This window comes from Nanorana parkeri, unplaced genomic scaffold, assembly GCF_000935625.1.
Source record: "Nanorana parkeri isolate BGI_ZX_2015 unplaced genomic scaffold, ASM93562v1 scaffold69, whole genome shotgun sequence".
In the NCBI taxonomy this organism is placed as follows: domain Eukaryota; kingdom Metazoa; phylum Chordata; class Amphibia; order Anura; family Dicroglossidae; genus Nanorana; species Nanorana parkeri.
Genome location: NW_017306337.1, coordinates 2,650,114 through 2,672,946, shown reverse-complemented (window position 1 = coordinate 2,672,946; position 22,833 = coordinate 2,650,114). Strand labels below are relative to the sequence as shown.

Genomic DNA, 22,833 nt, shown 5'->3' with positions numbered 1-22,833 from the left:
TAAGTGCACCCACATATATTATTGTTTTTTAGAGGACAGATGGGGCTATATTTATATGATATATGTGTACCCAACGCCTCACTTAGTATGAACATAAAGGAAAATAAAAAAGAAAAAAAAAAAAAAAAAAAAAAAAAAAAACACTTTCTCCCCAGTTTTTATTTTTTTTAAATAGCACAGCTAAAAAAAAAAAAAGCATTAAAATACATGAATTTATTTGTCCTTTATTTGGAAACACCTCAGATCTCTAGGATTGCAGAAATGTTTCTGTACTTTTCAGCCTAAAACTAAAAGCTAACATTTTATTTATTTGTTTCTCTAAAAACTAATAGTGGTTTGGTTAGGTGGCCTACAATGTCACTGTCATTAAGTGTCACACTTGAGGACAGTGACATACTTTGAACAACGCCGACATGAGGGGGTTCCATTAAATTAACCCCTTAGGGTGAAAACAAATCTGCACCTCAGCTGCAGATTGTCATTGTAAGGGGTTCATTGTTGATAATTATAGTATAAAAATATATTTGTATATCTTTTTAATGTAACTTTTTTACACTTTACACATTTTTTCCCCTCTATTATATCAAGCAATCACTATGACTGCTTGCTAATTTAATTTTTTTTTTTGGTTATTAGGCTGCTCCAAGCTTAGGAACAGCCAATGATAGCCTTAGAGACACTGATCCTGACAGCAATAGATCTCAGTAGGCTTCTGATCGTCCACAGACGATCAGATGTTTGATACATGCCGGATGTCTATAGAGCTGTCAAAAGTGAAATAGCAAAGGCAGCGAGTCATGTTCTGCTTCTGCCATTTCACCTGTCCAATGCCGGATCGCCCGTATTTGTAACAGCTTCTCTTTCATTGATGAAAGAAAGAAGCTTTTACAAAATTTTAACTATTTAATTAATGGATGCATCAATACGGAGGCATCCATTAATGAACAGTAACCGCTTATTCTCAGCGTTACCGGCATTTCAAAACACTGAATAGTTCTGCACGTACAATGTACGTGAGCAGTCATTTGGGCACTTCACGATGGAGACGTAGAGTGTCATTTGTTGACATAAGGGTACTGTTCCTCTTTAAGGAGATAAAAGTGTAATATCTTTGCACTTTAATCAGTAATATCCAGTATAATGGGTAGCCAACACTTACTTTTAGTCATCAATGTACTCAAAAGGCTCTGGAGGCTCTGGTTCCTGCTCTTCCTCTTCAATTTTGGGACCGTGTGCAGCAACAGGTTCCACTAGCTGTTCTTCCTCCTCACTAGTGTCTCGAAGGATTATTATGCCACCAATTGAGAGCTGTTAAAAGTGGAGATGTTTAAAAAAACAAAACCCAAAACACTTTTTACAAGACAACTTACGTGCACACACTGATAGTCATATGCAGGTATACATGTAAAAAAAAAAAAAAATCACAAGGACACGTTTTCTTTTATTAATGAATAACCCAGCAGCAAAAATTCATGACACTCGGGCAATGTACCTCAAAAAATAAGATTTTTGTAGTTACTGTTAAATTTTTTTTTTTTAATCCAATGAAGGACACAGGATTGTAGAACAATTATGGCATGTGGGTTATAGTGCTGCCTTTAAGAGGATTGGACAAAGCCAAAACACAAAATGTTAAGTCAGCCTTTGTGGTTGGAGTCGAAGTTGATAAGAGGTCTTGTGAATGTTTGTGAGGTCATAGCTGCTAAACTGTGAAAGGCTCCAGGGAGGACAACCCCAATAGTAATAGGGGTCCCAACATTTGTGTTGGAGACATCTTTTTCTTCTCGGGGATCCTAGAAATTGCTGCTATAGACAACAGTGGAGTGTGGGCTGAAGCTACCCTAAACAGCGGGTCTGTCCTCTGTGGGTCTATGTAACAAAATGCTGCACTGCAGGGCAGGGAACAGCTAGGCGCAATGCAATTACTCACAATCCCAAGCTACAAGTGCTGATGAGGGTCGCTTATAGCTGGAGGTGACTGAATCACTACAGGAAAGCACGCCAGGAAGGACTTTAGCGCTCAACTCCATCAGCCTTAACTGTCACCAGTCAAAGAGAAAGTAGCAGGAAAATATAAAAAGTGTGCACCTGCGCCAACTGTGAAGTAATTTGCATCAGTCTGCTCATGTTCACTCACTACGAGAGTTCTTAGGAGACTAGACATAATAAAGGTTGCATCGCACTCTGAATCTGGAAAAATTCCCCTCTCCCACCGACTTCCTCAGGGCTGCTAGACCAGTTCCTGCAGCCTCTTCCATTTCTGTTACAATGGTCTAAAGAGTGCTGACCTCATGTCTAATGCAGGTTCTGTATTTTTTTGTTTGCCTGAAGATGGACTCTAGCAAATATTTTCATTGAGGAAAAGAAAAAAAGTAGAAGGAAAAAAAAATGAGGGTTTTCCACAGCAGAGATTAGGAAAATGTAACCAATCTCCTAGGACACACAAAAAAAAAAAAAAAACACTTGACATGGACAGAGGCGGGTTTTAGGAGGACTGGTTTAACATTTTTGTGTTTCCAGGGTCCAAATATTGTGCATCTGGCAACGCAACCTACATTTGCTAGATTTTACAATCCTGTGCCCCTCAATGGACAATACGGAAATACACTAAAGCCTTTTATGCAGCATTTCTAGTGTATAAGTGGAAGCACAAGATAGCTAAATCCTTAACACAGAGATTGTATTGACTGGATTCCAATGTACCCATTCATTCGCCCAGGTATTTACCATGCTACCAAAAAAACCTGATAGAGCAACACATTTTTATTGGAAAGCAGCATCTTGCCTCACAAATAATTTCCCTTGACCACCACTCTCCTCCAGTGTTTTTCTTACAATAGAATTATGAACACAGTTGTTATCAAGGACAGATCCTTAGCTGTCACCTGATATTTTGTACACAATGTACCCGCATCAATATTTGTAGGACACTCACTACTAGAAAGAACAACTACTTTGCTTAATTTGATCCAAACCGATTGTGGCCTGATGGGAGGCCCTTCAACTTTTATTCAAAGGTCCTCTGAAATCTTGTTTGATCAACAATGACAGAGCTGGTCAAATCTATACCTAAAATGATTGGAGAACTTTATGCTTGCAATGCCTGATTTGTTGCCATCTTTTCAAGAAACTAATGTACTAAAAGTTAATGCTCTTTCCAATAAAGCGCTTAATTGTTTAAATCATTTGAACAATAACATGGAACAACAACAACAACTGCAACTGACAAACAGGAAGTTATGATTTCAGGAAAGACAGAATTGATAGAAAACCAAACAGACAAATAGATAGAGGGTGAAACAGAACCTTGAATGGACACCTACCAACTGGAAGTGCCTTCAATCAAACAGGCCTTTCGGATAATAAGTGCAATCACAATTTTGTAAATAATAATCCAAGCTGTAGTTTTGTTAAGTCAATGAGTAACAAAAGTAGTAATAGCAGGTTTGACAGATTCTTTTAACTATTGCTGAACATTGCCAATTTTCCTTTACAGCAATTAAATAAGTGTCTTAGGCCAATTCAAAGGCAGGAAGTCTATTGCAGTGCGGTTAAGCCATGTGTTAATGTGTGTTCTGTTAAGGCAACCCCCAGTCATTTGAATGAGCTGCATAAAACCACCACAACAGACCAGAAATCGCTCCTGCATCAAGTTTCACAAGTGCAGCATAATGTATGGCAGTGCAGGACTCAATAAACCCGTCTTCATTGTGCAGTTGTGTTTATACACAATTTCTAATATGGAAGCCACTGGAAAACCATCACCAACAAGCAGCAGCTAGCATTTTTGTTTGCAGGTGGACAACAATTGCAGCTCTAATATTCTTTTCATGACAGGTTAACTTTATTTGCTCTCTCTAGCAGTTTAGACATTGCTTTCTCATCAGCGCATACGGATTACCTAAAAGAATTTCGCTGTACTTACAGGCTTAAAAGGTTGATAACGGGAGCCCTCTGGCATAGTAAGGACTTTCAGCTGAGCTGGCATCACCCGAGCTGGATTTTCCAGTAGCTGAAAGTTTGGCTCTGGTTCCTTCTTTTTCTCTTCTTTTTTCTCAGTTTCATCCTGGAACATATTAAAGTTATATGTGAGATTTATCTATATGCATGTATTGATGGCAGCACCACATACATTAGGATTCATATTTTTTTTTATTACAGTATTTTATAAAGATAAAACTTATTAGTAGCCCAGTGGCTTTATGCCCATAACAGTCCATAAGTGTAAGCAATATCCTTCAACCTGAAACCACTGCAATCATGTTAAGAACGAACTCCAAGCATGTAAAAATTAACCCTTGCAGTGGGGCTACCCCCACAATGCAAGGGTTAAGTACTCGTTTTAGTGTAGGGCCTGTAATTAAGAAGATGCATTTACCTGATCCTCGGTCCCGCAGCGATGACCGCTCACCTTTATCCCGCTCCGGCTATTGACTGTTCCTCAAGGTCCTCATGGATCCTTAGGCCGCAAGGGCCTGGGGGAGAAAAGGCTGCTGTACCAATCAGGTATCCAGGCGGGACTGAGGATTGGGTGAGTATAGCTTTCTTATTTTAAAACCTAGACCAAAACGAGCACTTCACCCTTGCAGTGTGAGGGTAGCCCCACTGAAAGTGATAATGTTTTACATGCCCCGAGCTGTTCTTAAAAGTTTTCTGCTGAATGCTGTAAGTTTAGGCTATATGAAAATACCACTGGATCGAAACTTGTACTATGAAAGACTAATAAACTGTAGATATCAGGCGGATTATGTATGCACATATGTACACAGATTAGGCTTCTGAGGGCACTGTGATTATGCATTTTATGGACTATGTCATTGGGATACACTGCTGAAGAATCTTACCACTTCCATTTTTTCCTCCTCTTTCTTTTCCTTTTCTTTCTCCTTCTTCTTTGCTTTAGCTGTAATGGACAGGACGGCAGTAGATACCTAAAGAGTAGATGGTAATATATTATTAAAAGCCACACTGACTTCAAATGTTCTTTTGTTTTTAACTACAGTATACAATATACAAGAACAATATACACTTAATACAGGGTTATATCATCCCATGCACAGCATACACATTTGGGACTTATAGCAGTTTCCTGTTCCATATTTGCACCCTTGAGTCCATTGAGAGACACTGATTTACAATAAGCAACCTAGTGTTCTACTACAGGCTACAGGACAAATGGACACTAGATACTCAGAAAACTAAAAGGCCAGCCCCCCTAGAGGCTATGAACCTGCTTAGTTGTAGCAAGCAGTCCAAAAGTGAGAGTGACCGCACATGAGTGGAGTGAGCTGTGTTCCTCAATGGGAAAATTATTTTACAGAGAGAACATGCATCCTATTTTCTCCATTGTTCATTGAGGGACACAGCTTGAAAATAAGCAAACTAGGGACTTCCAAAAGCAGTTCAAACTGAGACATAGGCAAACCAACACAAGCACAGGTGATCCAACCCAACTTTGTGTGGAACCTTTCTACTAAAACTAGCATCTGGAGACACATCCAACTTGCAAAATGTATGTAAATAAGACAAGGTCACAACCTTACAGACACTTTAAGGACCTTCTATAAAAAAAAAAGGGAAACCGTCTGCCTAAGTGCTCATGCATGTGCAGCCAGTACAAGAAGCCACAGGTGCTCCATACAGCCTCCTGGGGTCCAATGAACTAATGACAGGTGAATTGTCTGTAACACTAGGATGTTGATTGGAAGCGTCAATTCCAGAAGCCAAGACAGACATCTTGGTTTAAGGATCTTGTCCAGAGAAAGACTGGATTTGTCCATGCAATGAGAATATTCTGGTATACTGCAAGGATCTTGAGTAGAACCGAGCAAATAAAACTGTTTGAAGGTGGAAACCATCAGACACAGCACTCATACATCTTTGTGAAGATCAATGTCAGGATTGAAGATAGCGAACCTGGCATTGCAGCCTCGTCCACTTTTCCTGGGGCAGAAAAGTATTTCCCTGAGGAGAAAGGACCAGGAACTCCAAGCATTGTGATGGAATCAGATATGACTTCTCGATGTTCACGATCCATCCAAAGGACACTAAGTAAAACTGAGCAAGTGTGGGGTGGGAGGGGTTATAGCCTCTAGGGGATTGTCCTTCAGTTTTATGTGTGTCTAGTGTCCATTTCGTTTGTAGGCGGCAATATAACCCTAAGATGTCTATTGTAAAGCTTTGTTCCTAAATGGACAATAGAGAAAATAGTTTTCTTGCCATTATCTCAGAAATAATGGAGGTTCAACCAGTGAAACCTCCTCACACTTTAATGTCTTGTGCTGTCTGCCATTTGATGTGCATTATGGCATGCTTACCAGCCTACATTCAATCTCCATGGCAAACACACGTTTCATAAAGCATGGGTCATCACAACACTACATCTCTTCTTCAAGTTGAAACAGTTTGAGGATATACAAAATCAAGAAAAAGATGTTTGCGCACAAAGTCAAAATGAAATTGCAAGAGCAGGTTTTCCCCAAAACCCCCTCAAACAAATACGTATAGACTTCAGATCAGCACCTTCCCTCTTTCATGATGCCAGGGGCCCACAGGGCTCTGGTTGTGTCAGCATAGATTATTCTAAGTTGGTGCATATGCTCAACCACAAGTATGTAATATATGAAAGATATACCAAACTACACATTTTCATTACAAAATGCATCATAACAATGTAATGCAGCTTTCACAAATAGTTTAATTTTGACAACAGAATACACTTAAGTTAATACCTACCTTCTCCTTCTCTTTTTCTTTGGGTACCTCAAGAGGAGCAGGGTAGGCAAATGTTGAAGGTTTGCAATTTGATCTGTACTGAACCTTCGGCATCTGGAAATAGGAAAAACTTAAATGAAATTATGTGGCGCAAAAAACCTCCACATTCCTATAGCTTGTACGTGATCACTGGATTGTGACAGTTAACATGATTATTTAGCATACATGCATGTCTATCATATGCAAGAGTCCAGGCATGGGTCCGTATTATTAAATTGCCAATTTAAGCAGCACAGTGTGGCTAGTAATGATCAAAGCATTATCGGTCGATTCATTATGTCTCCAGAAAATATGGAAAGCCAGAAAAACACTCAACCATTTTATTAAGTAACTAAAAAGAGCCATCTCTGCCTACTAATGAAAAGGTATTTAGCAGCTGAATGCCACGTTCCAGATGTCGAGGCCACTAACACTTTGTGAAGTGATATCAACACAACAGCCTCCTCACTGCAAAGAATGTATAATGTGTACCATTACAGCTTCAATATTAAAGAGCTACTGTAAATACTTAGGTTTTTAGGTCAATTTACAGTCTCCTAATTTCCACAACAAAGGCCGGACACCTGTCCTGCAACCATTGCACCATGCAAAGAGACTGAAGGAGTTAATAAATCTCATTAACAGTGCTGTCTATCATTACTATGAGTTGCTAATGAGTGGTGAGTGATCCCGCATCATAAGGTCTGTAAGAGGATTATGCATTTCTCTTTTAAGTTTAGGGGGACTTGTGATGCTACATTTACTGTAACTCATTCACTGCTACAATGACAACAGGAAGCCAACCATCTGAAACTGAGACATACAAAAAAGACATTACTACCCAATGTATTACAGAAAAGATGAAGGCACTCACCTTTAGGTCTTTATTTAGGCCAATGACACAGGTTGGAGTAAAAGATAGAGACAGGAAGTGCGAAAGTGGGAACCAGAACCAAAACTGAGTGAACACCAGGACTCCTACCACAGAAGGCATGTGAGTGTGGCCAGTGCGAGACTGCAATGAAATGGTAACATTGTGTCCTCCTTCAAAAAAAGAAAAGCAGTGTATTAGTTCTAAAATATAAATTATTGCAGAAGTAAAGTATTCACTTTTATAGCACCAAGAATAAACTGTGTGCAGCAGCCGAAAGGTTAAATCAGTATGTGAAGGCCAGTCCCTTCTTTCATTCAGAGCAGGGTGAAGAGGGCAGCAGGCAAGGCCATTACCGCCAAGGGGCCAGGTGCAGCCATCTAATATCATTATAAAGCTATTATCTGCTGGCTTCTAGAGAAAAGTAATGTATACAAGTGACATCCCCACAATGAGAATAACCCCTTGGGAACTGGAAGGCTTCCAGTAAAATTGACTGAACTAAGTGCTAAGGTCTGTGCTTTACAGACAAAATTATGGCTGATCATATCTGCACACTAAACATTTTCTAAATACCTGCATCAAGGATTCCTTGAGCCAGAATAGCACCAAACTTTGCCATGACATCATCGTGTTTGTCATTGATCACTTTGGAGTACAACTGCCGAAACTGAGCAACCTGAAAACCAGATATAGAGAAAGAAAATTACAAATCACGAAAAAAAGTCTGCAGAGTGCAACGATGAAGTGTAAAGTGCAGTGACCCATATCCACCATCCCCAGGCTTCAGTTTACTAGTCAAAAAAAGGACTGGTTAATGGTTCTTGTGCAATGCACACTTTGCTCTATGCTTTACCAAATAAGCTTCTTTTTATCTGCAATATATGGTATACGGCACTTTTCAAAGCTGAAAGAATTAGATTATTTTTTTTAATTACATTAGCCAGCAAGTTATAAATTTTGAACAAAAGCCTTCCTAACTAGATATCCATCCTTATTGCAGGTAAGTACATTTCACTTATGGAATGCTACTGGAACACTATTTGAGCCCATAGGGAGAGGGACAAATACATCTCCCAGCACATTCTACATTCTGAACTATAATCACATCTTCAGGAAGCAGGAATACAATGAGGCAGATGCACACCAGACCTAATGCTCCAGTGGCGCCTGCCTGCTCGAAGGACCATGTTCAGGATGCCGAACATGGGCATTGTCATGCCTACAGCTTATAACAGCATAATGACAAGTAAAGGCATAATATGAGGGCCTAAGATTTGCCCTTGAGCAGCCATAAGGAGTAATGTCAATAAACAGATGCAGCAATGATACTATATTCCTTTTTCAGGAGGGTGTCTTTTTGACATGGAGGTTTGCCTCCTTCAATCTCCGTTTGTTTCATTACGCAATGATCGTCCAAGAGGAGGCTATTAGTGCCAGGGTTTAATTCACTATAAAGGTTCTGTTCTGTACTTGAATCCAACTGTGGAAACACAGACTTTATTATCTCTTTTATAGACTGTTTATTTAATTTAGGCATGGAGTTCTCCCAGACTGACACATACCAAGGTGGGAAGACAATCTGTGTCCAAGAAAGAACATAGGGAGTTAGGCAAAGAGCTATTTAGAATAAGTGTAATAGACTACCAGCTAGAACAGGCATGGAAGGCTGATGTAATATTTATGAAGGGAAAAAAGTCTTAAGTACACAAGCAGTGTCAAGGCCATGTTGTAGTGGATCCACAAGTTGTGGTCCACGTGCTTCCGATGTTACGGCTCATTGAGTTCTGCTAACCTCACTGAGCTGCTTTCACTTTCCGTGTCAGTAAAATACCGACGAGCTTGAACTGTAACAGTCTCCAGAACTAGTGCTGAAGTCTAATAGATGAGAATGATCAAAGAGGTATAATAAAAACCTATGAATGTGCATGCCACCCATCTAAAAAAAATGGTTAAAAAAAATAAAGATCTCCTGCAGAAAATGTATGGGAACTGAATAGGTGGGATAGGCACAGTGCAGATATCAATGGTGAGGGCAGTCAGTATGAGAGGAAATTCAGTCTCAAATTGGGAATGAGGGGAATAAAAATGGTATGCCAAGTGAAGTTAGAAATAGTCTCCTTTATGATCTAAATATATGTAAACACTAACCATTACCTTTTTTTGCTCCTATTTGATCTATTTAAAAGGAGAACTATGAGGTGAGTGCTATTCACTCACCTCAAAGTTCTAGCGGACCTGTGACAATGAGACTGTCACAGGTCGGCTCAGTAGATCGGGAGGTGAGCGAACACATACCGACATTCCCTCACCTCTCAATCCTGTCACGGCTCTCTGCTGTTACAGGGGACGGGCTGGATTCCCCACTCCCCACTCCGCCAGCGCTGAATGACGGAACGGACGGGGGAGGGTACAGCTCGCTCTGCCTCTAGGTAGGCAGAGCCAGCTGTCAGTCACGCAGCTGGGCGGATCCAGACATAATTGTCGGGATCCGCTTCAGCGTGTTAGTATACCGCGAGCAGCAGATCGCCGTATACTGCGAGCTACAGCGGTATACTGAGCCTAGGGTGACGGGAGGACGTCAGTTTGTGCCCCCTCGTTACCCCATGGGGAAAAGCCTTAACCCCATAGTTCTCCTTTAATACATCATTCAAAGCATTTTGTTATATCTGTTCATTGAGTGAAAAACACCTACAGATCCTGCCAGAAACAGAGCACTGTTCTGTGTTCTGGGCACTCTGCAATGCTTTCTCAAGTAGTCTCATCTTCCCTCACAGGATACCTCAGAACCCCCTGTTCTGAGGAGGTGTTCTGTAGTCCTAACATACCTTCAGTCCTAGGGTGACAATGCTGCTTTTCCATAAACATAGTACAATAAGTAGGAGCTGTCAACCTATGACATAGAAGTGAGCTACTGGGAGGATCGCAACCAATGCAGCCATAACATCTGAGGACTGGTAAGCTGCAATATATTACATTTTGGTTCTTGGCATTAAATACACTATAAACACTGGGGAGCTAGGGAGCAATCCTTTAAAACAGGAGGAGTTCAAATTTGGCACTTAGTTTAAGTCCCTGATGCTCACATGCTGAATAGTGTACCGATTTCAATGGCTTGAGAAGTGATCGAGAAAGCGTTTGCTTAGCCTTGTTCATTTGAACTTAATCCGCACAGTTCTAGAACCACAGATGCTGGATGTGCTTCTGCATACTGCACCTGTATATATGCATCCTAAGACCCCATTCACACCAGGACGACAGCGTTTCAGCACGCTTTTCGCATATTTTTTTTTTTTAGAGCATTTTTAATGTGTGTTATAGCACTTTTACAGGAGGATTCAGTTCCTAAACAATAGCGCTCTAAGGTGTGCCTTTAGCTTGTTTTACAGTTGTCCAATCAAAACCAGTCTCAGCTGCAAAGACACGCTAAAAAAAACGCACAAACACAAAATTGCACTGAACGGCGCATTTCTATTGAAGTATATGGCGTAAAACAGGCTAAAATAGTTCCTGAACTTCTTTTGTGACACTTATCAAACACCAGATGTATTTTGATGCACAATTCAGTGCGTTTGTGTACACAGCCCCATAGGAATACATGGGCTTTTATTTTGCATGCGTTTCAGAATGGAAAAAAAACGCGCAACGAAACACCCTGGTATAAACGTGGCCTAATGGAGAAAGACAGGACATTCCAAGGAAGAAGAGCTCTACAGAAGCCATGCAGACAAGCATGTAATGAAACATAGTATGCTGCTCTTGGGAAGAATGAAGTAGAAATAGTAGTGTGTTCGGAGATTAGGTTGCATCTATGGGATGCAACAAAGTTAAAGAATAATATTTGTAACTACATTCTTGGAGGTAATGAACTCTATGCACAGATTGATAGAGGTGGTGTAGCTGAGGTTGGACATGTGTAAAACCAACCTTGAATCTTTAGAATTTCACATACAGGTCAGTAAGAAAACCGAACACTGGCAGATACAATAATATTGCATTCACACACCTTTGGACAGGTAACTTCAGTCTGCTGGATCATGATCAGAGCAGAGGAGATCAGCGCACCCTGACGCACATAATTCACTGGGTCATTTGTCATTGGTTCCAATAGGTTAATGGCTTCCTGAAAAACGAGATAGAAATGTTGATTTACAAGCTCACATCTTATCCAATGTTATATGCTGTAAACTAGGCTCCAGGTAGACTCAATATCTGGAGAAATATAAGTTTCTTACCTTGTTTCCAGTACCAGAGCAGCAGATACCCAGAGCCATAGCTGCTCCATAACGCACATGAGGATTGTAGCTTTCAGACAACAATGATACTACACTTGGACATTGCTCAGGTGTTCTGTAGAAGGTATAGAAACTCTGGGTCAGAACAAGTTCTCTCAAAAGCTTTAACAAAGGCAAGAAGATTTCAACAGCAGTTCTATAGTTTGTCTACTGCATAGAGTACAACAGAAGAAATCTGACTACATGACTCACTGAACTCCAGGCGTTACAGAACACAAAAGCCTTAGCTACAGTTAGGACATATGCTGAAATTTATGGTGCTATACAAATAATTTAGAAGCTATACAAGTTTATATTATATTAACCTACCTTATTGTAATACACATTTACTAATGTATTTACTTCATTTCTGAAGTGTTTATAAAGTATACTAAAATATAAATATTGTGCTTCATATTGTTGAACAAAGACACTTATGGAAAATTCAAAATGTAATAGACATAACAGGCGGAAAGGCAATAATGACAATTGTAATAAAATAGTAAACAGTCTACCCCAGTTATGCACACGCTAGATAGTACAGCTGGCCCGGATAGAGAAAGCAGTTTAGGTTCCGCATGTACTGCTATAAAATAGATGAGAGCAATACTTGCAGAGGCTACTTGGAGGGGGGTTGTTTATTTTTGAAAATGAAATATCCAGCTGGTTTAACACAGCAGAGTTGTACAAGAATGTAAACGGAGCAACCAGTGGCGACAGCCGGATGATTAACTGCACATTTGTAGTGTCAACATGCTACCTGTCACCAATTCCTATGTGTGATAAAGCTTACTCTATTCTACCTTATAGAAAAACGGCATGTAAACATGTGTAAAAAGAGTCGCTGGCAAAGCGCTATTTAACAAAGTGAGATCACTAAGCAAAATGGAATGTTTTGGGGTTACGGAGTGGTTTATTCCTTTAGTTTTCACGGAAACAACGTAATATTTGATAAGTCATTATGAATTATTTGCATAAGAAACCAACTGCAAGAAATGCATTGTTTAAGACCAATACAGCAGTGTAGGGCTGCAACTAATGATTATTGTCATAATCTATTAGTTGGCCGATAATTTTTTTTTTTTTATCCGATCAAATACCATCCGTAATTTAAAATAAACTTTGTAACACTGCATTTGTGTATGTCAGAATAAAACTGCATGCACAAGTTTCTGCGGCATTGCGGTACCGTGCATTCCAGTGCGTGCGATCGCATTGTGGGTGGGTGGTGCCATTAATAAGAATGGTACTGCAAAACACCTCCCGCAGGAGAATGTCACGCCGACACTGAAAATTACTTTTTTCCAATCTTTTAAAAATAATTGTACTGCAAGCACATGGCACTTGAATAGCCTCTGTCAGGGAATGACAGCTGCCGGTGACAAGATTCCGTAGACGGCAGCTGAATGTAAATACAACAACAGGTAGCAGGCTGGGGCAATAGCCAGCCTGCTATTGGCCATTTCAATTTGCAATAGCGAATAGCAGGCTGGCTATTGCACCCATCCACTGCTTGCTGTGCCCTCCCTCCCAGTGTGGAGGAGAGAGCGAGGGGATCCAACTAATCGATGATAGTTGGCAACTGATCTCTAGGGCTGTAGCTAACTATTCATTGGAAAAAGTAAATCGGGCAACTAATCAATTTAAAAAAAAATCGATTGGTTGTATTAAAAAAAAATAAAACCCTCAATCGTTGCCAACTATTCTCATTATCAATTAATCGATTAGTTGATTGCAGCCCTACATCAGTGCTTTGTAAAACAGACACACCTAAACAATGTACTAAATACAAACAAATGTGTGAGGTTACCAGCACATATAAGCAGTTACATATTATGTTTCTCCAAAGCCAATATACAGCATTAGTTCTGACAACATGGCAAACTACTGAAAAACCTCTATATTTAAACTACTCATCTGTTACACGGTCAACTTGCTACTTCTGTACCCATGTATTGCTGGTATTCTAATGCCCATGCTTCTTTAGCCTTCATATACAGGTCATCACCACCTAGCCTGTAATTTTGAATCCTCCGTATTCATTGCGACACTTTTTTTCCAAACATTGCTTTTTTTCTACTTTTACACCGCAAATGTACAAAAATGTTTCTTAATAAAGCAGTTTATACATAGACTTCTCGCCTGTTCAAGAACTTTCAAAAGGTCTATTGAACGCCCATGTGGGATGAGCTCATAAAAGGCTACACACTGTAGCTCTGAAGACATTCAAGGGAAGCAATTTTCCCACTCCAGTGACAATTGCCATTTACAGGTTTCAGGTTTTATAATAATTGTGCTGCTAACAACCACAGCTTTAACATTAAAGGACAACCGAATTTTGAATGGTTGTGCATTCATAACACGAAAGACCTATAAATTGTCTTGGATGGTAATTATCTGAAGAGATATGCAAGATTAGACTAAACCACACCGATTAGACTAAACCACACCCACCCCAATCAGTCTCACTGGTCAATGAGGTCGCCCATCAATAAAAGGACCAATGGCAATGACTGAGCTGCTTATATCTGGATTTCCTGATTATTTTTAAATGGAACTTCGGATTAATAATTTGACTTTATATGCTCAGTTTAAATCTTCCAGTTTTCAAACAGTTTTACCTTAGGTTTGGTTTAATGCCCTTAGGTACTTTTAAAGTAACATCAGTGCCTACATGAAGCGGCTAGAAGCTAGCGTGAAAGGCAGTATTTTTATTTATTTTTAAATTTTTCTTTCAAGGCGTTATGCTTTTTTTTTACTTAGCATTGTTATTTGGGGGTGCATAATGCAGATAAGCAAACCTTATTTTGAAGAAAATGTATGTTTAAAAAGAAAAAAAAAAAAAAACGATATGCATACATACTATGTACCAGAAGATTTCACAGTGGAGTTAAGTGTACATTATAGATATATATAGATATATATACACACAAACAATATAGTAAAATAAATGTAGAACTCCAACAGCAAATGCGAAAGTTCCTTGTAACTTCAATGTTAGGTCTGCAGGTCTTTGAACTTAAGACAGTTCTTACTGCTGATGTCCTTGAGAAACAAACCATAAAGTCATGTAAAGCCCAAATGAAGTTTTACACATCACTTTACGGCTCATTCACATGGTCGTTCAGTGCCTAGACCAGTGTATTTCTTCAGTGGGCATTGTCACGTTTTTCAAATTGGCTGCGGCAAGGAAGACTTTACAAATCAATGACAGGCTGACATGGTCTGCTCAACTGTCCCTAACTGCAGGCATTCACTCCACGTGCGATTACATGCAGGCAGCTGCGGAGCCTCTCAATCTGTCATAGATGTATACAGGCTGAGCAACTGCAGCTAATCAGAAACACATGGCTGTACCCCCAACAGGAATATTATTATTATTACATAGTATTTATATAGCACAATGATCTGGGCGGTGTACAGCGATGTGATTGAGTCCTTTGGGCTCATTTACATAGGCATGCACATATGTCCAGAGACCTGCTCCTAGGAGGGACAGGTGCTGCATGTAATTGCATGCTGCCATAATTACACACGGTACCTGTCCCTCCCGGAAGGAGGTCTCCGTACAGATGTGCATGCCTGTGTGAATGAGCCCTTATAGTCCTACAACAGAACGTTATGATTCATGACTAATTATTGCCTGCATATGGAACTATGAGCAAAATAAAAAATTACCCATGATGTAGTCTGCCACTGGCATTACCAGTTTGATATTGCCCCTTGTAACAGAGCTATCCCGTGTTGATTATGCCAACAGACTGGTTATTTTTCCACTTCCTTTAACAATGTGACAAAACCATTTGTTCTGCAATGAAATTGTGGCACAGTGTAGTCACCCTGTGGATAGGAAAGTCTTAGACGGACATGTGTTTGTAAATGGATTAAACCTTACCCCAGCAAACGGCGCAGCAAAAGGTTTTACTTTTCTTTTGGAAAAAAAAAACCGATTAAACCATATAAATAAATGCTAAATATGATAAAACTGGCACACCCAGAAGTGTTATACAGTTTGTCCTGACCCCTGTAACTACCACTTTTGCTGAAAAGCGTGATTTGCATGTAAATAGAGAAAAATATAAATAAAAAAAGTGAATGAATATAAAATATTACCATCAAATGCATTAGCCACATACGTTTACCAGGATATAATATTTTTACCAATAGTGGACCTTTCATTTCTTAGTATTTTAATGAACCTACATCACATAATATAGTATGTGATAACACAATCAATGAAAGGGATTTTCACGCAGTGTAATTAATGCATCTTAAAGTAGCAAGAGAGGCTTTAGGGCTCTAAGAGTTCTTAACCCTTGCAGTGTGGATATAGACCATTGTTAAAATGCTTGTTTTTGTCTCGGTGCTAAAAAATAATAATAAAAAAAGTTATACTTACCCAATCCTAGGAGCTGGCTTGCTCTTAGACCAGTCCTTAGAGCCATCCTTGACTCATCACGTCCTATGCACAGTGTATAGGATGTGAGAACTCCGAGGGACATACCATTGCTGCAATGGAGTAGAAGACCGGCTTCACGGGCTGGAGTAGAAGCCAACTGGCTTGAGCATTTTTTTAAAGTACCTAGACAAAAATGAGCACTTAACCCTTGCAGTGCAGTGGTAGCCCTACTGCAAGGGTTAAGAACACTTTTATCCAGAGTTCTGCTCTAAGGCATGCACTTTTAAGGAGATAACAGGAAAAACAACATGGTTTACCTTAAAGGAAGGCAGGCTCTTCCATTGTTTAAAGACTGGCAATCATGAGATAGATGACTGATGAAAGATCTGCTTGTGCATGGTCTACTTTAGGCGGCCAAAAAATGTTGGCACTGAACAAATTTCATAACCGTTGGCAGAACAGAACAAAATTAATAAGTTACTAAAAACCTCAATACACTAACACTGACTGCTGTTGGAGATGCCATAAAATATGTAAATAAAATGTCAGTGTAATTTTAGACATGCAGACTATCACCCAGGTGAACATTCCATAGCTGTGTAATAAATGTTTTTTTCTGAATGGTAAAAAAGAAAAAGAAAACAGTCTTGCAATCCAAGCTGCAATCTACAAAAACATCATGTATGCATGTGGACTAGTGAATGTGTACAAGTATAATGGGCAAACTGGAGGCGCGCGCTGTGGAATGTTTATCAGTTTACTTAAACCGCTGACATGGTACCATTCTCAGAGGGTGTATAAATATACATATAAATAGATATTATACATACATTCCATCCCAAGAATATAGGAGTTACTTCTGTAACAGACTACACTTTGAGTCCCTCAAGAAGCATTTCAACACTTTCTAACTCACTAATTCCCTTGGATTCCTGTGCATGTTACGCCCCTCTCGTTACCGCCCGAGGTCTGACAGATTGCTATAATGTCACGTTATTAGAGCCCTGATTGTGTTTGTGTTCAGAATTGTACAACAAAAATATACAATATCAGCTTGAACCAAGAACAGAGCACAGTACTCGTCAGAGGATGAAAGGGAGAAGTCTCTGTTGGGTCCCCACTGGCTCTTATTCCAATGTTAAAAAAAAAAAATATTCTGTACCTTGTAGAAAACACTATTATGTGAAAGATGGCACTGTTAATCCCCAAAATTCAATCTAAGCCTGTTGATGGATTAAGGTTGAACAAAAAAACTTAAATCAGAGTACAGAACACAAAATCTGTGGATGGTTGGAGAGCCAGGAAAGTTAAAGCAGACCGCCAAACAAAAATGAGATAAAAGTAAATAGTCCATTAGAAACAGCTTTTGCTGCAATATTCACATTCAATCCAGAACTTTCCCCTGCAGTACTCTTTTTCATCAGCTAGATGTCCTCAGTCTGATAGCCAGCATCATTTAACCCAGTTGTTCTGAGCCCACGTGGTGCTGAAGCCATCCCTAGCCTGGGACTGGACAGTGAAAGGAGAAGTAGCATAGTGATGGACTCATCTCCCTTGCACTCTGCTTTCTCTTCCTATCAGCATATATACTGGTTGGCTCCTGCCGCCTCTCACACTCCAGTTATGCAGCATATGGACTGCATGAGGCTTATACCATGTCAAATTCAAATACTTACTCTGATGTATAGAATACATTCAATGATGTATAAATGATTACAGAGCTGCATTAATTTGCATCTTTTATATCTGCCTGGAGCTCAGCTTTAAGCTTTCACTAATAACAGAAATTTCTTAGAATCGTAGAGCATGCACATTCTAGAATGTACATCCTGAGGTGGTACATCCTGTTCCCCAGCCTTCCTTTTATATGGTTACAGTATTGCATGGAGGTATCATTTTGTCTGGCTTAGGACTATAAAACGCAGGGAGGCCAACAAATTACTCAAGACAATTTCAAACAAATCTTTGAAGGAAAAAAATATTTTTTTATATGTTGACTCAAACTATACCAGGTCTGCCAAGCCATCATCCCTAAAAATTAAACATAAGATTAAGAACACCTATCCAAATAATCACAGAACATCAGATTGGAAAGAATGCATCCCAGCCAAGGAAAGTTTTTACGGATCCCTTCACTAACTTTATTTTTGTACAAAATCCTATGAGCAATTTCCAACTAAAAAAATAGAACTTATGAAAAAGATAGGAAAACATTTCACTAGGTGTACTGCAAATGGCAGACTTCAACTTTACCAAAAACAAGCTCATCAGCTTCCTTCACTAGAGCAAAGTGTATTCCTGTGTGCTTCAACTCATAGATCTGTGACCGGATTTAAATGTCCAATGTACAATGCTTGTATAAGATGAGCAGAAGAATGCATAGGAAAGCACGCACTCTTCCACTGTCTGAAGGGATTAAGAACGGCTCCAATATTTGGGAAGAAAATGGGAACACTTCTACTTGCTGATCAATGCTAAAGGACAGTATTTTGCAATATTTGTACATGGCCATGTTTCTCTGTTCTCATTTAGTATAAGCAGCAGTACAGGCTGCTAACTTATGTTTGGGGAATAATGCTGCTTTTACATATCAAACAAAAAAAAAAGATTCAAGCTAGAATTCAACACATCAGTTATATTAAAGAAAAACTCCAGGCAAAAATCGTATTAACCCTTGCAGAGGGGCTACTCCCGCACTGCAAGGGTTAACTGCTCATTTTTGCCTGGGGTCAAAAGGAGAAAAAATATATACTCCCCTAAACCTCTTACCTGGCTTGCTCTTACACTGGTCCCTGAAGCATCTTTCTTCCTCCTCTTCAGCAGTCTAGGAATCTTTGAGTCATCACATCCAATACAATGTATAGGATGTGAGGACGCCAGGGAACATACCATCGCTGCAGCGGAAGAGGAAACAGGCTGGAGGGAGCGCTACCAGCTCGGAAGTTAGAGTGAGAAAACATTTTTTTTTTACTGCCCACTAGGCAAAAACGAGCCATTAACCTGGTTAGAAACCGCTTCCTGTTCGTGTGGGACGCCAGGATGGCATGGTTGGGCACCATTTTGTAACATTTATGGTCCTTCTGCAGACTGATATGACCCATAGGCCTGATGGTATGTGGGGAAAGACTCCAGATCAGGAGTGGGCAACTCCAGCCCTCCAGCTTTGTTTTAACTACAAATACCAACATGCTTCTGCCTCTGGAGGGCATGCCTGTAACTCCGTCACTCAATGGCTTTTGGGACTTGTAGTTCCACAACACCTGGAGGTCTGGGACTGCCCACCCTTGCTCCACATGGATAGCAGAATACACACTAAATGTATATGGAATCAATATGCGTTTCACATAAAATTACACAGACAGTATTCATTCTGAGAAGTTAAAGATTCTTGTGATAACAGCACATATATTGGTCCTGAGGAAGTTATATATAGAACCGCAAAATGCTTAGACTTGTGTTTTATACCAGAAGATAATGTTGTACCGACAATGTGCGTGCAGTAAAGTGATGAGAAATACTAGTTACCATCTCAAACATGATTAATCTGATAAATGACATGTTATTTTTTTATATTGCCATCTATCATTTCATGAATATTGTATTAAATGACATATTTTTGTATGTTTGTGTAATGAATTAGTGTTTTATGTTGCGTGCATTGGATGTAAAGTCCCAATTAGTTTGTTTTTTGGCTTTTGTAAAGTGATGCATATGAATATTAAAATATTTGGTATTTACCACTAGAAGCCTGCAGGTGGTAGGCTCTATTAAAAAAAAAAAAAAAAAAAGAAGAAGAACCAGGTTTTCTTGAGCCTAACACAAGATCAACAGAGAAAGCAGATTATACACAGGAGGAAAAAGACTCTACCCCTCTCCTAGCAGGGATAAGATTGACCATGTAACTAACTGACTGAACTACACAAATGCTGCTACCCAGTATGTAGGCATTGTTAAGCTGTCCTATTGGAATGGCATTCTGCATGAAAGGTTTCTTTGTAAAATAACGGTTTCCAAAAAATCCTTTAAAAATGCAACATTGCAAAAAGCGCAGATACCAAGTAATGGTTATATTATACATTCAGTACAGCACCAGCCTCAACATATTAATGTAATTTCAAAAGAGGTTTATAATCTTCCTAAATATGCAGTATTTAAGAATAGAATATCTGGTGATACTGCCCTGAAAGTCATTGTTCAGTCACTTCCTGTTTTCGGTTGACACTTCCAATTGTGCTCCTGGTCATCACCCTGTTAAATGCACTCTTGGTGGAAATTACAAGCGGCCATGCCAACACACATTGCGCAGACATTACCCCCTGCTGTCACCATAAGGAAGCCGATCCAGAGCAATGATATGTAGCCGACATTGGAGCGCATGCATGTAGACAGGAAGTGGGTGACAAACCAGAGCAGGAGATAAGCAGCATTGGGATGTAAAAAGAAAAAAAGTTTTTTGAAAGGATTAAAAAATGTTTATAAAAAAGGGTTTATTAAAAAAAAAACGATTATTACAGGTATTTAAATAGCACTGATAATTCACCCAGCACTTATGTGCATATTCACATCAGTCCCTCCCTCAAGGAGCTTACAATCTAAGGTCCCTATCTCGAACGCATGCAGGGCAGATTTAAGGTGCCCATACAACTGCCGATCGTACGATAATCACAGGTGATCCCGCGATCGTACGATAATCGGCAGGTGTATGGGAGGGTGTGCGACCGTTTCTACTGTACGGTCGCCCGTCTTTTGTCTTCCGAGCAGGCTCGAAAACCCGCCGAAAATAGTGGCGTGCTCGGAAGACAAATGCCGAACGGGCCGGTGTGCGCAAGCGCACACTGTCCGTTCAGCATTGGAATCGGAAGCCCTCCTCAGCTGGGAAGGCTTGCGATGATCGCAAGTACGATCTGCCTGTCCAAGATGGGCAGATCGTACGAGATTTTAATTACCTTACAACCATCGCACAATGAAAGTCGTGCGATGGTTGTAAGGTGTATGGCCAGCTTAAGACAGGAGCCAATTAACCTACCTGCATTTCTTTGGAGTGCTGTAGAAAACCGGAGTACCTGTAGGAAACCCTCACAAGCACAGGGAGAACATGCAAACACCTTGCAGATAGTGTCCTGACTGGATTTGAACCAGGGACCCCCAATGCTGCAAGGCAGAAGTACTAACCACTACACCACTGTGTATAGCAATTGTTTATAATGCACAGGTTTATTTTAACAAACCAAAAAGGTATTCCACAGGAGGAAATGGAAACCACTTCTACTATGTAATTCACCCAGGACAACTGTATGAAATTAGGATCTATGCAGGCAACGTTGATAACACACAGTTCATCCTCTTTACTATACATGAATAATTACAGTGCATCATCTTCTAAGCCCCGAAAGACAAAACCCCATAACCATATGCGATTTATCAGCTACACTGAATACACTCCTATCTCAAAAAAGGAACGATTCTAGATTTCCTGTCGGGAAATATACAAAGCTCTGTGCAATGTATACAGGTCACAGATACAATTACTGCAGGGCCGATTGCCAGAAAAAAAAAAAGTGTCCTTTCGTATCCCTTGGATAAAGCATTGACAGGAAGATGTCCAGAACAGGTTTCACATTTGGATGGGAATTACAAAGTTCACCAAGGGGTTAATGTGTGGGAAGTGCCCGTGCAGCTACAAAAGAGAAAAGTTCATTTTCATTGGAGAGGTATATGCGCTGCCTGTTCTGTGTATACAATATCTGCACATGAAATTCTCCAGGCTCCGTTTGGTTCTGCAGACACAGTCAGATTCATATGGTGGAGAGGTGCTGACCGCAGTCATACCATGACCCATAGTGCTCTTTATTATTAACTCCTAGGAAACTAACCTGATGTGTATCATCTGCGTACATTTACCAGTGTGGACTTATGCAAACTGCTACCTTTTTAAACTGAAATCATATCCGACAATCATGAATATTCAATGAATGTAAAATATCCCCGAGAAGAAAAGGGTTGGTAAAGCAATGGAAACTTAAGGAAAATAAAAAAAAAAGATCTTAAAATGGCACAAGTATATGTGTGTTTTTAATTAGAGGAATGGGTGCTACAATAATCTGCTCTCTAGCTAGAATTTCATGTGTTAAATATATCTCCTCTTGTTGTGTTGATGTTGGGGTCTGTTGTCAGTAAATGGTAGTGAAGCCCCCAAGGGTGCAGCTGGATTTAGTGGGAGGCACTAAGGGAAAGAAAGAAGGGGGGGGGAGTTCAAGAAGAAAATCAAGAGAAGCCTGGCTTCTGGCTGACCTCCAGCTCTCAACCTCCACTAGATTCTCTTAAGGAGACTGAGTGAATCAATTCAGGAGTACAGATGCACGAGACACACGCAGTTAACAAAAGGTCTACCGTGAGTCCCTGGGGGCACATAAAATGTGTGAGTGCTGCGATCTACCCTCTGCATTGAAGGAAAGTGACAAGCAACTACTCAAACTTTAAGGGAGCAACTGAAAAGCATGAGAAGAAAGTAACAATCACATCATACAAAGTTCTCA

The 22,833-nt window shown here is 39.9% G+C and overlaps 1 protein-coding gene across 1 annotated transcript in view; it reads right to left on the bottom strand.

Moving 5' to 3' along the window:
- The window catches only part of PSMD1 (proteasome 26S subunit, non-ATPase 1), an 88,510-nt gene that overhangs the window by 3,644 nt on the left and 62,033 nt on the right, over positions 1–22,833 (bottom strand). Inside the window, exons 17-24 of the mRNA XM_018576543.1 lie at positions 11,860–11,974; positions 11,631–11,747; positions 8,201–8,303; positions 7,628–7,797; positions 6,736–6,828; positions 4,845–4,931; positions 3,926–4,066; positions 1,160–1,308 (exon numbers count right to left, since the gene is read on the bottom strand). Of these exons, the coding sequence (XP_018432045.1) occupies positions 1,162–1,308; positions 3,926–4,066; positions 4,845–4,931; positions 6,736–6,828; positions 7,628–7,797; positions 8,201–8,303; positions 11,631–11,747; positions 11,860–11,974 (973 nt within the window). The 3' untranslated portion in view covers positions 1,160–1,161. The remainder of the gene's footprint in view (positions 1–1,159; positions 1,309–3,925; positions 4,067–4,844; positions 4,932–6,735; positions 6,829–7,627; positions 7,798–8,200; positions 8,304–11,630; positions 11,748–11,859; positions 11,975–22,833) is intronic.